Source organism: Diadema antillarum, unplaced genomic scaffold (genome assembly GCF_040938485.1).
Source record: "Diadema antillarum isolate AM-2024a unplaced genomic scaffold, OU_Dant_1.0 seq00000321_RagTag, whole genome shotgun sequence".
In the NCBI taxonomy this organism is placed as follows: domain Eukaryota; kingdom Metazoa; phylum Echinodermata; class Echinoidea; order Diadematoida; family Diadematidae; genus Diadema; species Diadema antillarum.
The window spans coordinates 292,243-310,332 of NW_027271340.1; the positions used below are offsets into that span (position 1 = coordinate 292,243).

The 18,090-nt window shown below is 39.6% G+C and overlaps 1 protein-coding gene across 1 annotated transcript; it reads left to right on the plus strand.

Annotated features, from left to right (window-relative positions):
• Positions 1–9,578: 9,578 nt before the first annotated feature.
• LOC139730551 (non-homologous end-joining factor 1-like) lies at positions 9,579–17,422 on the plus strand. Its single transcript, XM_071641405.1, has 7 exons — positions 9,579–9,856; positions 10,629–10,850; positions 11,191–11,329; positions 12,798–12,859; positions 13,340–13,454; positions 14,745–14,947; positions 16,680–17,422. Exons 1-7 carry the CDS (start codon positions 9,644–9,646, stop codon positions 16,773–16,775), a joined length of 1,050 nt encoding a protein of 349 aa, XP_071497506.1. The 5' UTR covers positions 9,579–9,643; the 3' UTR covers positions 16,776–17,422.
• Positions 17,423–18,090: the final 668 nt, after the last annotated feature.

Below are 18,090 nucleotides of genomic sequence, written 5' to 3' on the forward strand. Positions count from 1 at the left end.
ATGTGGTATAAATTTATGACACCTGCCTGATCCATAATTTAGGGCCTTTACAGTTCTCTAAAAAAGCAAATATGATTGCCAAGTACAACGTAACCTGTTTATTGATGTTCGGTTACAAGATCTATAAAGTTACAGAGGAAATTACATTAATTGAAAAGTAACATTATCACTTTCAGAACAAATCCATTATGGGTATTGACATGGGAAATCATAGAGCTCTTACATTGCATACCGATCATGACAGTTCTTTAGATTTAATTCACTTTGTCATAATGGGTTCATTGATCATACGTTAAGTACATGTCTTTGTAATATATTATGAGGAAATACAGATTGTACAACAAATAAAGTCAAGATCACCTAAAACACAGCAAAGTATTAAAATAGAATGTCACTTCTAAAGTAGTTCTTTGTGGGTCTACAAAAGATTAATTTATGTTAAAACAACAACAAAATTCCTGCTGTAATCTTCCCTCTAAAGTGCTCCATTTTTATCATCATATCAAATCAGTCTTCATGCAAAATTGGGGCAAGGGGCAAGGATTCTGTAAGAAATGGTGTTAGCCTCATGGATTAATTTGTTAAAATGAAAGCAAGGAGCCCCTATCAGTGCAGATTTACAAGATCAGTATCAGTGTGTTGGCAAACAAAATGTATTGTTTTGCGTTGTTTGTACTACCACAGACATCAAGTGCAGGCCATGCTAAACCTTTTTGACCAGGTTGACTTTTTATACTTCAAATCAGTTCTCATGTTTATCTGCTCCTTCTCAGCAGCAACAATGACAACTGAGAGGAGTGTAGATAGATTGATACACTAATACTTTAGAATGCTTGCTGCATGCTTTTGATTTGGGTACAATCTTTGTTGCTCTAGTTAGAATCACACGCTGTTCCTAAACTTGCAGAAGTTTACGTCGAAAACTTAACTCTCAATGATTAGCTTGTAGTATAGCACCGTGTGGACGCACTAGAAAGTTAGCAATCTTAAAGTTTCGTTGATGATTAGAACCACAAGACATCTCAGGGTTTATGCTCTATCCACGAGCCACGGGGGGTCCCCACTCATAGTTTCACTCCGTGTGGACACAATAATCAACGAGCTTGTAAGTTAGTGTGAACCTCACTTCTTGTTCACATCCGGGTCAACCTCCAGCTGCGCTATTTTGTATGGGCATAAGGTCATCATCAAGTGGGATAAACTCGTAAAGTTGTAACTTAAAGTTTAGGTGCGCGTGTGAACCCGCGACGTGAATTCATGAGTGGAGCTACACTGCAATCATTGACAGTTAAGTTAAACTTCAAGTTTGGCAACTGCGTGTGAACCTAACTTCTGTGATTAAAGGAGGTCAAAGCAATTACCAGCACAGTATTGGACACAAGGTCAATTGCAGTTGTATACTTGAGGTATCCAGTGTCAACATGACCCTGGATTCTTACCACTGGCAGAATCAGGGCACCAGGTAAACTTTTAAAGCATGAACTTCAGACATCACCACAAAATATTGATTTGACGCTTTACTGGCCAGGATGTGAAATTTAACACTGAACTACAGAACTGTAACTCCCCCCCCCCCCTTTAAAAAAAGAAGGAAAACACACACACACACACACACACACACACACACATACACTCACACACAAACAAGCTGAAGTTGCTCTTCCAAAGTATACATTGTACATTACACAGGGACAGTAAAAAAAATTGGTAGTATTTTGGAGATTTTTCCTTTCTACATTCACTGTGGCTGATTTGTACAGTTACTAGTTGAATCTGTATGGGGATCATAGAGAGAAAATGATTTTGCAAGAGAATAATTAAGTAAAAAACATGTAACTGAATATGAGCAACACAGAGATTCTGAGGTATCCCAATTCTCTTATCAAAGCTCTTACTATATCATTTTAATTTTCAGGATTTTGCTCAAATTCTCACGGATTTTTTTTTCTTTACTATTACATTGGTATACATTCAATTGTACCACACCTTGAAAATAATCTACATTACTTTGGAAATTTGAGTTCACAAACTCCAAATCTGGCTGCGAGACAGGTATTATGCTGATATTGCAGCATCAAAATAGTATGGACACTCCATCTGGTCCTGCTCTGATTTTACGACCAAATAATGTAAATACCGGTACTGGCATACTTGTGTTTATACACTGTAGCTATAAGGGGTATTAGTTTTTTATACATTTCATTTCACCCGACCTTGATACTCATGACAAGTGATATACCACTGGTTTCACATTTCCTGCATGGATTTTTTTTCCCCCTGATGACCCTGATTAAAATACACTTGTAACCTTGTTTTTTAGATACTATTCAAAAAGGAAATCAATGTACAACATGTATGCAAAACTTCACTAAAAACAAAACATGGATTTGTTCAAGAGTAAAATGGGCACTACTGTTGAAACAAGAATAAACGGAGCCCGCCTGTATGTCAAAATTAATTCTACTCAAAAGGGCATGAAGGTTCCTCCCCATGATAAAAATGTATCTCTGCACTTTAACATACAATATCTTTGACTTTTTAAAATATAATAGTGTGTGCAGGGGCAGATCCAGGAATTCTGTAAAGGGGGGGGGGGGGGGCGCAACTAATACATCTGGTGCTACTTCCAGGTTTCATTTCATTTTTTTTTTCTAACAAAAAAATAAAGGGGGGGGGGGGGCGTGCGCCAGTTGTGTCCCCTCTGGATCCGCCACTGGAATACCACATGATGTACATCATACTTATTAATACATATTCATACATGTAATAAATTATCAGCCAAAAGATCCCAAGAAGTTCTATAAATTTCTGACATGCACATTGTAAAATACTGCAGTTTTATAGGTCCATGTGTGTAAGGAAACAGTGATATGGATTGGTTTCCACAAAATGCCAAGTGGTGACTAGTTGAAGTAGACCGATCGTCAATGATATTACTTGGCTTAATATTTAATAGTATGGTAGCTCTACTACATATCGACCACCTTCTTTTAAACCAACCGCGTATAATTCGCGCACTGAACACTTAGTACGCACTTCACTGCGCGCAAAGCACATAAAAATGGATTGGCTTTGAATGCTAGATGAGGATGGTGTGGGAAAACGCGATAATTCACTGTTCATTAATGGTTTTAATCAAGGACAAAATTTCGCATGAATATTTTCACCGAATCGTAATGACAGCACAATGTAACGTCTATGAAAGTTTCTAAAAGGCTTCTAAAAAGCTTCGTACAACACGGTGTTCAATACAACTCGGTTTGCGTGCATTGTCAATGCAAAAACAGCGGTCGATCCTAATAACGCGATTTACTGTGGGGAGCTGAAACGAGGCCACGCAAGTTCGTCGGCGATATTTTTGCACTGAAACTTCGAATCGAAAAGGGAACAACGGCATTTGATAGAGCTGGATTTTCTCAATCACGTAGGTCAAGTTTTTTACATGAATTTCAGTGTTAAATATTCTTATCAAGCAAATAAACATTAGGCGGTCAATGAGAAGTAGGTCCAACCCTACTGCTGGTAGGCCTACATCTTCCACTCATATGAAGTCATCCATATTAACCCTGCTTTGTGCAATCATGTGAAACTTCAAAATCCCATATATTTCTTATTTTTATAATAGACATTATACTTCATAGCCTGTTTTAATTCTTCAACATTTTTATCTGTCTCTACTTCAGCTAGCTAGTTATCAAGAAGGCAAATTCAAACGTGAATGATGAAGTGGTATTTGCACTGACACTTTACATTTTACTTTGAGAGCTCAAGATCATGGATTTCTTGAATTTTTCTTAGAAAAGATTTTTGCTTCTGTCTTGCTAATCTATGGCCAATTTGTCTTCAATCAAAACACCATTTGATTCCTTTTTTTCCTGATAGAACAGAGTTGTACATGTGTCTCCCAGTCCCACACACTACGCCACAGAAACCCCATCCAACCAAACAAACCAACCCCAAGCCGACCCTGTCTCTACGGAGACCCTACCCAACCGGCGACCTCCCCACTCCAACCCTGAGTTGCCGAACTATCCCTACACGCCATGTACTAGAACACTCTAACGTTACACTTTTGGGATGGGATTAAAGTGAAAACTAAGTTTCGGTAAGTGCTTGAGAACCCGTCTAGCACCATATCATTTTTTCTTGCAATATATCGAAAGAGTCCACTGAGAAACTTACCTGGCTGACGCGGTTTGCCGGAATGATGAGTCGGTTTGGAGTATTTTGAGAAAAATAATAATAGTAGGAAAACCGACTTTTATTCCAGAAGGCTCCAGACTAACTCGGTCTCGGGAAAAATTCGACCCTACTTCAGACAATTCACACACAGTTCATGATCGCCACATTCTACTGGCCACTGCATAATACCAAATGAGGCCTAACTGAATGGACAGGAAAGTACGTGATAACGTAATCCTGTACAAACAAAACAAAAATGACAGCGCGCGGTCCTCAGTTGCTGAGACGCGCGGTCTTTGGAGTTTTTGTCGTTGTTTATCAAGCGCCTTTGATTGTTTTAGAGGTGCTTGATCGGCGCACACTAATTTTGCATGCGCGCAAAGAGGTTTTTGATGCGCGCGTTGTAACAACTCGGACCATACTGCGAGTAGCCAGAACACGAAGCGCTAGTTTATACAGGCCGCTCCCATAGGACAACACTGTACAATCAGAGGGACAACCATTACAACTCATCCCGCCGTCAAAGCGAAGCCGAGTTATCCCCGAGTCCGACTCCGAGTTTACCCTGAACCCGTTCAGGTAAGTTCTGAGACTGAACCTTTTTGGTTAATATTTCGCATTTTCGTCGTTACCCATCGAATATCTTGTCATAACATCGTTATCCTGCACATTTCCTAAGCATACGTTCACATTTGGGAGCGAAATTTGACAACTTTTGCAGGCGTACCAGAACTTTGTTTGGGCTTTAACCCCGGCGCGGGGCGCTGTAACCGTACGGGTTGGGGTTGCTGGTGCGGTTAGGATGGCTGATGGGATCAGTTTACAAGGCTCAAGGGGTACATGGAGCTCTTCTTATCTTCACATAAAGTAACTCCAAAACTCTTGCAAAACTTAAATTTGTAAAGTCGAGAAACTCCACAAGTTTCTGACATTGGCGAACTCACTCAGCTTTGCGAACTCACTCAGCTTTGCGAAAGGCATGCACACAACTTCACAAGCAACGATAAACCCATCGGTTGGCAGGTTCGTTATGTAATGGGCGTGGGCTGCTGACAGACCTTCATTCCGATATACCGCCGCCCGGCCCTCCCTTTCCCTTCCTAAAGTAAACGGAGAGACAACGCCACCAATTCGCTTCTTTTCGGGAACGACACCAACCACCCTGCTTATTTTCCTCCACTTATTTCTCTTTATGTTGCCTGACTGTTGTAGGAGTAGAACTATATGTAGAATATATATTCTGAAATCAGAGTTTTACCCCGGAGTTTTACTTACCTAATTAGCACGGCCGCAGCTTGCAAATGGATCGCTACCGGCCGGTACTCTCACTTTCTATCCACACAACAACTATCAGTGTGCTAGCTCTCTTCAGTTTGCGTTTAGTATCTCCCGTGTGTGCATCAAGTGATAATGAAGGAACGAAGTTCGCCGAGAGTCTGTGATAGTGGACCCGTATCCCGCATGCGCAAGTAGCCGTATGGCTAACACATACTCAAAATGTACATTGAGCCGAATGAAGTGGAAGCTAGCGCCCAAGTTTGACAAACTTACTTGTAATCGATTACTACTTGGTTAATTTCGGGAGGGCTCTCTTTTTCTTTTTTGTTGTGTTGTTATAAAACTTCATTTATGATAAACATTGAAATTGTGAAATTGTGCAGAAAGAATGTGTTGATGTGTTATTTTATCATGATTATGGTAGTATGATTTGCACAATTCTGCTTTGTGTAATTATTGAAACTCATCAGATCAGAGGAACAAAAACAATGAGGTATTGTTTAACTTTTGTATATGTTGAGCCTATAGGTAACTTAAAACTGAAAAATTATTATTTATAAAGTTGTAACGATCAATCAAAATATCATCAGTTCTGTTAGTTTCATTGACGAAGAATGGACTGCGCCATACGATCGACACATTTGTTGTCGTGCATGCTGAGCTAATTACCTCACACCTTTACAGGTCCTATATACAGAAACGATGATGTCTCTGCAACGGCCACTTGAGTTAGATTTGATTAAGACAATAAATTATAGGGACCTGCATGCTATAATGACATTCTCCCTGCATGAGGTTAGAGAAGAGACGAAGAATTACAGACCTAACCATGCGCGTGCTTGTATAGACCTTTGCAGTGTTTATGGAGAAACAAATGTTTTCGATATAGACTGTCTATAGAAAATATGATGACATTATGGAATTTTTATTGAGGAATTCTGATTTTTAGACATTTCTAGTTCTTTTTTAGATAAACATTAAACTTCCATATCCGTTATCCCATGATAATAAGCAACACTCATTTACCATTGCAATGCAATTCCACACCAATATAAGGTTGATTTTTTAAAAAAAATCGTATATATTCCCTACTTTATAGAGGAATCTCAATATCAGACACTGGACACTGGTATATGATTTTGAAGGCTAACATTCTTTTTTATTCCAAAACCCCAATAAATAAACATAAATACATGACATTTCGTATATAAAGGTGAGGTGATAATTATCATTGTCTCATTACCTCATTAATCTCTGGCCTAAGTTCATGACGATTGTTTTATTTGTTTCATTTTTCCATCTGATGGAAGATGGCGGGAGGCCCAGGACTTACTATTGCTGGTCTTCCATCATGCATGGGGTTTCTATCACAGCTTGAATGCGAGGAGGCACCACTTCACTGGCCCCCTAGTTTTATTTGTGATGAGGAAAATGAAGCGGGATCTTAAATGTATGAGTTGTGACCCTCTCAAACACGGGCCTCCGTTTTATATCCGTATACTCTAATATCGACATGATCGAGGGACAGAGTGTTTTGCCTCTAGATTGGGACGGTATGATTACACTAGCACCCACATTGCTCCTGTAGGGGTTTTATGGATGTTAATGAATAAATTATCCTTTTACTCACCATTCGTCGTTTCTATACACACAATAAGATATCCCGCACTTCGGAGCTGCCCCTGGATGCAGTCGATGATGTACAGGATATGGTCCTCGAATAATAATTGAAAGTTCAGTAATCGCACTTCTCCCGTTTGGCAAATACACAAAAAATAACGCGACACAAAATATGATTCCAGTAAATAAGGTGAAGTAGTACAATGGTGAAATAGCACAATGTTGAATGCTCCACGAGACGGTGAAATTAGAGATGGAAAGAAGGATAGATTGAGAGAGAGAGGGGGGGTGAGGGGGGGGGGGAGAGAAGTTCGTGAGTCCGATGTTTGATGATGAAGTTTGGCGAGTTTACAACTTGACGTGCTTTCACGTCGAAAGCTGGTCAAGAAGTGTAGTATGTGTGAAAAGTGGAATTTTGTGAATGAAGAGATGTAACAAGCGTGCGAAACTACTTTTAGACGTGGAGCGAAGGAAGAAGGAGATTGATTTGAAAGGATGTCCATCTCGCGTTGTCATGGTGACTGGAGGAGTGACCGGAGGTGAAAGTTGCGTTGTAGTCGCGAGGAATTTCGGATAATGAGTGCTCGCGATATACAGTGGGCCAGAGCGGTTGTAAAATTGTGCTTGTATTGCTTTGTAGAGTGACCACGAGCGGATATGGTCAGCGAGAGGACGAAAACAATAACGTTATTCTTAGTAAAAAGAGAAAATAAAAGCATGACTTATTGTGCTGCTATAGGGCCCTATACACTCGAGACTTAGGTATCGAACGCAGGTCCTTTGGATCTGAGGGCAGATGCGCTCGCATTACCACCTGGCCAATTACCGCCAATTATAGTCATTGTCACATGGATCTAGTATTATTGTTGTTTTATTATTATATCACGAATTGCGCTACTATTGTAATTTAATATCTGCCTTGATTTGATCATTATCAGCTTTTTTTTTTATCTTAATAATCATCATCCTTGATAGGCCCATATATACTGGTATTATTTTTGTACCAATGACGATCATATATATCATGGTCTGTCGTGAGGCAGACGCGCCGACTTAGTAGACCAAATTAGCGCCAATGTAGTCACACATAGGCCTAAAAACGGCTGGTTTTTTTTTTATTATAGCACGGATTGTTAGTATTGCAATTTCGATATCTTCCTCGATTATCAGCCTTTGTTGTTGTTTTTGTTCGTAGCAACATTAACGCCAACTATAGGCATCATCATTGATACTGGTATTATTTTTGTACCATTGTCATACGTGGTCACTGGGATGTTATTTATATATCTTTAAACAATAACATGTAAATCAGTAATTAATTGGGCAAAATTGTTGATGGAATCAGCTGCGTCATGCATGCATACTCTTTTCATCGGTAGTATCCATACGGACCAGCATCGCAAGTAATTTGACACAGTTGCATATTTTACTTGTTTATATCTTGTATTGAACAAAATGACGTGAAGAAAATAAGACAGCAAAAACAGAAAATGGAATGGCAGAAATATAAAAAAAAGGAGGAGTCCGATGTACAACCGTTAAACATGCATTCTGAATGACTGCGTTGCAAATATTTCGTTTACGAAATAATGTAGGTAATCTTGCACGTTAGGATGGACCCTGGTATATTTGATAATCGATTAATAATCAAAACCTGTTGCTCAAGATTAATAGTCGCAAACTTCACGAGTATCGTGGATCGCTGCATAAACATCTTGGATCGGGAAGGAGGGGAAGCAGGCGAATGTACAGCGAGCCGACGCGATCTTATTGGCCGGCGGTTGCGGGGCGGGCGGCCGCGGGGGACCGACTTCGAAAAGGTGGGTAAGTACTGAAACACCGCCGCTTACTCCGTCTGTATGGCTATTATACCTGATTTTTGACTGAAAAATCAGTCTATATCGCTGGGGATATGTTCTGCAGAGACGTTAGAAAACGTCGGGCAATAAATTACTCATATGCTCTTTTGCATTCGAGCAATATCAAGTTTGCTCTAGCGCCCTAAATCGGTGCTGTGTAGCTAACTTGCAATGAAAACGTTTGGTGTGTAGTCCTACATATTTGTATTCATGTTTAGGCGGGCATACATGTCATGTGTAATAAACTGCGGGCATATTTTTATACGAGATTGTTTACATGGCACATTTCGTGATTTTTTTTTTTTTTTTATATTCAGGCAATATTTATGATGTTGAGTATGTGTAAAACTATTGCCTCTGGTCCAATATTCTGGGGACACATTTATTATGGTATATAGGCATATGATATTCGTGGAGCAAGAATTGTCAATGAAATACATGTAAATTTATCAACACTAACACTCTTTAACAGTTAATTAAAGTTTAAATTTACCAGACATGTAGGCTTGGAGAAGGTTGTTGACTACTTCAGTACGGTATAATATTTAAGTAGTCCAATCACTCTGTTGACCTATCCATTGCATTACTTCCTTCTTTTAGAGCAGCTACTTTAGTCTTTACTCCAGAACTCGACAAGGACCACCAGGTGGTCAGACTCAGAGATATCAACACAACAGAAGAGTTCAACATATTGTCGTTGAGTCATGGCGGATGGTGACAGCATTTCCGAATCAGAGTGGCGTCGGCGCTGGGCTCCGGACCTCAGCGCTTTGCCCTGGGTGCCTTTCACCATCAATGGCACAAGTCTCATGGTCAAGAGCCACTTCAGCGACTCGTCGTATACCGTCCTCGTCTACGACTATGCCTCTGTATGGCAAGAGGAATGCTCAGCTGACTGTGTGCAGACAAGAGCAAAGGTGAGAGTAAAAAGTGTGAAGCTTCTTGTTAGTCTAAATTCAGATATTTCAGTTTTGATTCAAATATTTCAGTTTATGTTAACTATAGCATTAGAGTTATTTTTGTGTAGTCAAATAAAACAATCACAGTACATGTGCAATAAGAGCCTAGAGATTGTACTCTTTCTCCAGAATGAAAACAAAAATAAAACAAAACAGAAACATGAATTACAAATTTGGGATTGATAATTGCTGCAGTTATCGCATGTGCAGAATTGGTAAGGTCGATTTCAGGGAATGGTAAATGTGGAGTCGAGCCCACTTACCTATTCCGCACGCCACCTGTTTGCTGTGAAACGTCTGTCCAGCTGCACTATGGGTGCACGTTGTATGAGATCTCAGAATTGGAGATCGAAGGAAGGGACTAGTACAGACATATGAAAGCACTTTGTTTTAATCCCTATCAGGGGCCGCAGAATGTTTTACAAGGTGGGGGGGGGGGGGTTGGGTGTGGAGGACTGGGAACAGGGTCAAAGTCAAGGTCAGTTGGACTGCAGCTCGGTAGTCTAGTGGATACAGTCCAACACCTGTCTTGTAATCAGGAGATAGTTGATTTGAGTCCAACCCAAGTATGTATGTCTTTGAATGGTTTCTTGTCACGGCTACTACCAAAAAACACTGAATAATCAGTGCTTATCTATGTTGATGAAGGGCTTTGTCAATCAGTTCAAATTTCAGATTTGTTCATGTACTGATCCCTAATTTATCTAAACTGTTGCTTCTTTCATGATAGGAGTGCAACCCCAATGTGGAGGCACCCATCAGCAAGCTCCTGCAACATCTTGGAGAACTCCTCGGGGAGCCGCAGAAGTCCGCCAAGTACTCCCTGAGCTACACCGATCGGAGGCGGGGGGACCGGCGGCCGGGGACTCTGATCATCAAAGTGGCCTCCAAGCTTGCCCAGGGAGTTCCTTTCAGCTGGGACCTCTCACTGCAAAGGGCTTCCGATGAAGTAGTGAGTTACATGTATTAGTGTTCAGCGTCCTTAAAGGCATGTGGAATTGTTGTATACTGTATTCGCCAGCGAAAAAAACACTCTTTTTTTTCACAGAAATAAAGTAGTAGCACAGCCTAGGTATGAGAGCATGCACCATTTTCTTGTGGGAGCATTAAAATACACAGCCCAATGTTACATAATTTGTGTGGGGTAGTAAAAATTTGTATCAAAAAGGTATACAAAACATTTGTTGGACATCATGATGATCATATCATGAAGCAAGCAAGAGTCGTTTTGACCAAACCATTATGCAACCAAGTATTACTATTATTATTTTTTCCTTCCTGGTTGCCCACAGGCATCAACCCATCTGACTATTCCGCTCCTCACACTGGTATCGGAGCTGATGAGACGAGAGCGGGAGCTGCAGAGGCTGATGAAGAGAAAGGACGAGGAGATTGAAGACTACAAGATGTCTGGGGCCAAGATATCCCGCAGTGAGTCGATCCCTCCTCATCCTCCCATGTCTTTGGATAATGTGAAAATGCCAAGAGATGGCTCACCATCTGCATGTCATTGTAGCACTGTGTTTTTAAAGATTTTAAAAAAGTGAGAAACACCATATACAAATAGTGAATGGTCACGAGTGCGATGTACAAGATTTTGCATGAGGTGAAAGATAGAGGCACTCTATCCGAGTTTAATAGGGCACCTCATCTTTCACCAAGTGCGAAATCTTGTTCCATTGCACAAGTAAAGACCATACACTATGTATTTGTCTTATACAACACCTTGAACATCAACAGATGTGGTCCACACAGATTCTTGAATTTAGCACAGAAATGGCAACCATTTTTCCATGAAAGACGAACGAGTAGCCTCACAGTCACAGTCACCGTGTGTACGTATGCGAAACCGATGTTTGCAAAAATGAGTGACAAACAATATGTGCTTGTAAGCGCGCTTTTAATTGTTGAGTGGGCGCGACAAATGTTTGTTTATTGTGACATCAGAGCCGTGCAGTGGAACGAAGAGTCAATCATGAGACAATGAAAATGGGTGACGTCAGCCATGCGCTATCCATTTTTGCTCAAACAAAATTGCATGGCTGACAGCAACAGCATGTGATGGAACTTTTAACTATGTCACGTGATGGGCAATTGACCAATCGGATAGTTACATTCTTTTTAGGTGTTGTATAAATAATGATGTACAGTGAGGCATATCAAGTATCATATCTTACTAGGTTGTGTCGTACCATATTGTAATTATACAATATTGTGTTGTATCATGCCATATTGTAATTAATGCATTGTATTATTTAATGTTTTGTAGAGTGAACTTGATTGCATGCCACACTGTGTAGCCAGCTATCTTCTATGGAGAATTTATGCACATATTAAACTGAGTAAAAGTATAAAGGATGTAGCAGTAGGTATCCACTGTCAAAAAAAATCTTGGTTTGGTTTTTGAGCTTCCTGCGGGCTTTAGAGTTTAACCCTTTTACTGTGCTTTGTTCACTGGAATGCACACACACTGAAGTGCTTTCTTTGACCACTGACACAGATGCCTGGAAATTACCAAATTGTTGATGAATAGAGATTAACTAATCTCCCGCAATCCAAATTGTGTCACTATGGCCTTCTTGTTGGACTGAGGCACATTGCTACACCTGAGTGGGCTTGTTACTCTACTGTGGGGTCAAGTTTGGATATATTTATATTGGAAGTTGATGAAAAAGATTGGCAAATACGGCCTGGCAACATAAAGGGTTGATGAAATTGTTGTCTAAGAAAAAGGCATGAGCTTCTTAGGATGGATAGAAACCAATACTAAATCCGCATGGAGCACTGACTGAGTAGAACAATGCCTGGTGTATATGCTCTGCCTCACATTGATAGATGCTAGAAGTTTTCAAAGTTTTTTTTTTTCTAATTCTATCTATTGGATTCCCTTTTTTTCTAGAGCACAAGCTTACACAGGTGTTTGACGGGAAGGCATTCAACCAGGAAATGATTCAGTCAAAAGTGAGTTTGTCTTGTTTCTGACTAATGAATTTGTGTCTCCAGACCATAGAGATAATTACCATGGCAACATTTATTAGTTGTGTCTAGAACTGCATCAAGGTTTTTCTTTTATGAAAATGCCAATTTGATGCTGTGTGGCAGACCAACATTTACAGATGGCGTATATGCTTCAGTAGAAAGCAAGAAAGTATGTCTATATTGTGCTTAAATGATACCTTTAATACCTTGATGGTTTGTATCATGAAGAGTGTGCAACTATTTCCTCATCAAGCAACAAAACACACATAACAGATTGGCCTAGAGCAAAATATGTCAGAAAAATATCTGACAGAATGCTTCATGCAATGCCCCCCCCCCCCCCCCACCCCTGTTCATTCTTCCTAAGCAGACTTGATTTGAATGACAATACAGTAATATAGCAATGTTTCTCTCTTCAATCTTACATCCACTCTGGGACTCTGCGGTGTTTACTGGATTCAGGCATTCAAAGCAGAGGTTGAAGCAGGAGGGAAGAGAGCATTCTCCAGTCAAGGTCAAGACCTCTACAAGGAGGTGATGGTAACCAGGGCGTGGCTAAACAAACCGTTAGACAAAGGTAAGGCAGCTAGAGGTGTGGTTTCCCCTCAAGACTTTTCATGGAATCTAAGTGACTAATTCTGTTTGGTAAAGGGAATAAAATAATTAAATCATGATTTTCAGAGAGCAGGAATTGCCTGTAAAGAGTTTTTTATTTCTCTCTCTCTCTCTGTGATTACAGGTAAGCTCATTGTTCAAGGGAATAAAAACTGTGTGTTTGACTATCATAATAACAAGATAGCCCGTTATTGAAAAGCTAAAGATATAAGAGACTGAGTTTTTTAAAATGACTTTGGTTTTTAAGTGTTACACGTTATTATTAGTAAATTCAAAAGTGAATGGCACAATTTGTCATATGAGATTCCTATGATATTGTTGTACGATGCTGTTGCTGATGATGATGGTAATGTTAACTATTTTGAACTTCATGTGCAGTGTTCTCAAATGTGAACAAGGCCAATGGTCAATTTCATCCTGTTCATGTTTGTTAAAGTAGCACATTCATAGTCAATTGATGTGTATCTTAGCAAGACAAGATCAAAGTTTGTTTGTTTTTTATGTAAAGTTGTCATTGTAGCCACTCTATGTCTTATCTATCATTTCTTGAAGTTGTTTAGAATCGGAATCAAACTGTCTGTGATTACAGTCTTCTCAATGTCTTGCATCTGAAAACAACAACTCTAAAGATAATATGTGTTCTTACCTGCAGATCATGTGATTCCTTTTGAATATCTATGTGTTATATGATATTCTGATCAAATTTGATTGAAATGTTATATTGTAGTGGTGAGAAACTCTTGACCATTTCCCACTGCACAGTTTTAGTAGTTAATGATTATTGGAAAAAAAAATCATGTACATTTCAATGTTATGTCCATCTAGATATATTTTACAATTATGAAAGAAGTTTGCTAGTCTGCAGAAATGCCATGTTCACATTTTGTATCAAATGTGCTGTGCAATTAATCATGGCTGCTGTACACGCCATATGTTTCGTGGGGTTTTTATATTTGCAAATTTTGAGAGTCGGGTACTATTCGCGAATTTAAGAACATGCAAAAATATCAACTGATCCTGACATGAATGTGACGCACGAAGTACATGAACAAGATGCTTGATAACACTGTACTCCAAGATCACAAATGTAGCCACTCACGTAATTGTTGGGAAATCCTGATTCGCAAAAATTTAGACTCGCTAAATATATGGCATATACACTTATGTAAGTTCTTCTCATATGGCATATTCAGTATGTGTTTTTGAATATATTCTCATTGCTGCAATCTCAATCTTCATAAACCCCCCTCAGTTGTCGTCAGTGACGAGGACAATGATTCCAATGACACTGCTGGCCCCTCTGCCACCAACAGAGGGTCAGGAGTGCCCCTGTGGATGACAGGTGCCCCAAGAGCCACGCCCATCGATGTACCCATGACGACCGAGACGCCCTCACCAGCCAAATCCTCTCCGTCCAAGTCCCCTGCCAAGCCAGCTCCCTCTGCCTCAACTCAGGTGAGCTGATTGTTTTCTCCTCATCAGTGCTAAAAAGAATAGTCACAATTCTCGGTATCGCCAATGCGCAGAAGAACTTCAGCGCGTGCTGAAGAGCTCTGACACAGATGCTCTGTGGGATTCCTCGATGCCCTTGTTCGCTTCCGGTTGTCTCATGCGAGTTGCAGTTCCCATACAATTCAATGGAGTTATTTGTCTGCGTTTTCCCTTGTCACCCCTTTTTTTCTTGGCTATAATTCAGCTTAAAAGAGTTGAAAATTTCTAAGTTTTACTGATTTGCTGTCACTAGAGTCATGGTTCACTACTACAAGGCTTCAATGTGCTGGTCACATGATGGAAAGCGAAGAAATCTTCAACAAAAAATACCACTGGATAAAGACAGAGTGTGATCTGAGTGCATGTGCAGCCAAAACCGGGGCAAGTTTGTCCCTTGAGCTATCCCATAATGCATCTAAACGCTGCTCTGCGCACGGCACCTAGGTATTGGCGATACCAATTCGAATTCCAACATTGTACCAGTAGTGACTCAATTGTGACAGTGACCCAGATTAATCATAACTTTCCTCAATTTTCTTCAAATTGGTGATGTGATCCCCAGTTTAATTTTGATTTATTGTCAATTTAATTCATACCTTCTAGATAATGGAAGTCACAGTCAGTCATATCTCATGATTTTCCATGGAGTATCATCAAGAGATGTTGATTTTATTTTCAAACTGTCCATTGCATTTCCTTTTGTTGTTGTTTTTGTTGTTGTTGTTGTTGTTGTTGTTGTTGTTGTTGTTGTTGTTGTTGTTGTTGTTGTTGTTGTTGTTGTTGTTGTTACTGTTCATATGCTGATAGCCTTGTAAGTACAATGTATGATTATGGTCCAAAGGAGATATGATTGTTTCAGCATAAACTAACAAATTCACAATCAAGCAAGCATTCTCAGTTTAACTAAGCTTAAACCTGACATTGCTTTACCAGGCAGGACATGTCATGACAAAAAGGAAGCAAAATTTCAGAAAGAGATCTCTTTAAATGGGCTACATGTATATGATGACATTTCAGTGAGAATATGTTTGCCTTTTGACACCTTGCCTATGGTCAGGTTTGGGCTTCTAATGGGATCAGTGCAACTAACCTTGAACTTTTAATCAAGACATGAGTCTCTGAGGTATAATAAAGAGGCTAGAAAATGTTATTTGTTAGTCGTAGTAGCCAGACAGGTTTCTTGGTAGAGCATTTCAATATATTGCAAGCAGATTTCCACATGGTGGAAGATGAATTCTGAACCCTTCTGAGAACTTTGTTTTAGCTTCAAGGGATCGTATAGTTTTGGCTGAGACCTAACTTCAGGTTTCCAACATTTTGGGGTGAGATAATGAGAAACCACATAGGAAATATGAAAGAGCACGTAATTCCAAGAGGAATTCAACTATGTTTTATGAAAATTGGTTTGAAATGGCCGAGACACTGAAAGTAGGGCAATCCTAGATTGCTTTATTTTACTTTGTTTTTGGATGTCTCAGCCATTCCAAAACCGATTTTCATCAAATAAACTTTGAATTTGTCTTAGAATGGTATGCTCTGTGCTATTTCATAAGTGGTTTCTTAGTATCTCACAAAAAGTTAAAAGCCTAATCCTCACCTCCACCAATACTGTACCATCCCTTTCATCTTATGAATGCTCATGGTATCTTCTGCCCCCTTCCTACCACCACCACCCAAAACGCTGATGCCTTCCCAGGAGTCGGAGCTGATGAGGAGAGAGGCCCTGGAGAAGAAACTGGCAGAGGAGAAACGCAAGCTGCAATCCAAGAAGAAGAAAAAGAAGCTCTTCTAACACCAACTCATGTAATTTCACTTTCCTGTTTGATACCAAGTGTCTCTTAGCAAAGTCATCCAATAATGTACGATGGCACGTAGATGTATGATATGTTATACATTGTATGTATTGACATTGAAAGACCAAGTGCATTGGTTTATTGCTGTTCATAAGTAATATTGGTTCCTTTTAGATGAAATTATGACCATTATATGCTGAACTACTCAGTATCAGGCAAGAGATTTGATTTTTCACAATTAGAATGGACTATGAGTTGAGTAGATAGAACTCTGAATTTGTTACCGTATTAGGATTTAAGATAACTGCTGTGAGTGAATCGTTTAGGGGAGGTTGAAATGTACTAGTGCATTACATTGTATATTGAGGTCAGTATATGACATCATGCCTCGATTTGAAGAGCCAATCCAGATGACACCCATGCAGAGTAGTCCGAAACCAATAGCTGTTGTCAGAAGAGGATATTGCCTAAAGGTGTGGATCAAAGGGACTGAAATTGAGACTATGTCTTACTTTGTAGAAACTGTATGGATTTTATATGAAGTCAGATTCTAAGCCCCCATTCTAGCCGCAGATTAATGGGGACCTAGGGGCAGTGATCTTCTGCGATGTGGAGTTGAAAATCTCTAGACTAAATTGTGTGTGTGTGTGTGTGTGTGTGTGTGTGTGTGTGTGTATTTTACGAAGTGTATGGTGTGTGTGTGTGTGTGTGTGTGTATTCTACAAAGTGTATGGAAAGTGGAATTTCTTTGCCTCAGCCAATTCGAAGTAGATGCCAAATTTTCTTAAAGTGAAGAGTTTTTTGTTTGTTTTGTTTTTGTTTGTTTCTTTGTGTTTTTTTACATGGAAAATTGCTATCCCTGGATTTCATGCTTACTTTTTGGTGTTAGGCCATTCACTAAAGATGCACATGTAGATATACCAATACTGCTGATCTCTTTAATGCCGTTAGACTTGACTTCTTTATATACAATCATTTGATTTTTAAGGTTTACGGGGAATTTGCTCTTATTAAATCAGTCAAGCATGGAATTCATGGCTCCATGTTACATAGTAGCAAGTATATTTGAATGAATTTCATTTGACAGGTAATGTTTGTCTACTAACCATCCTTTAGAACTTGTGCTGACTGGGAGTGCCCAATAACTTATACTGCTATTTTAATGTGAATGCAGTAGCCCCTTTCAAGACTATTCAATAAGAGCTGCCAAGATACCATTTTCTTCATTTACGTTGAGGTGTATGTTTGGTTGTCTGATGTACTGCATAAGCTGTTATTTTTGCGAGGGTTTGATTTTTTGCAAATTTCACTAAT

Excerpts from the sequence above, each read along its gene's own strand:
- LOC139730551 (XM_071641405.1), top strand. The coding sequence starts at position 9,644 with ATGGCGGATGGTGACAGCATTTCCGAATCAGAGTGGCGTCGGCGCTGG. Across the intron at positions 11,330-12,797 it reads TGGGGCCAAGATATCCCGCA|AGCACAAGCTTACACAGGTG; the intron begins GTGAGTCGATCC and ends CTTTTTTTCTAG. Across the intron at positions 13,455-14,744 it reads AAACAAACCGTTAGACAAAG|TTGTCGTCAGTGACGAGGAC; the intron begins GTAAGGCAGCTA and ends AACCCCCCTCAG.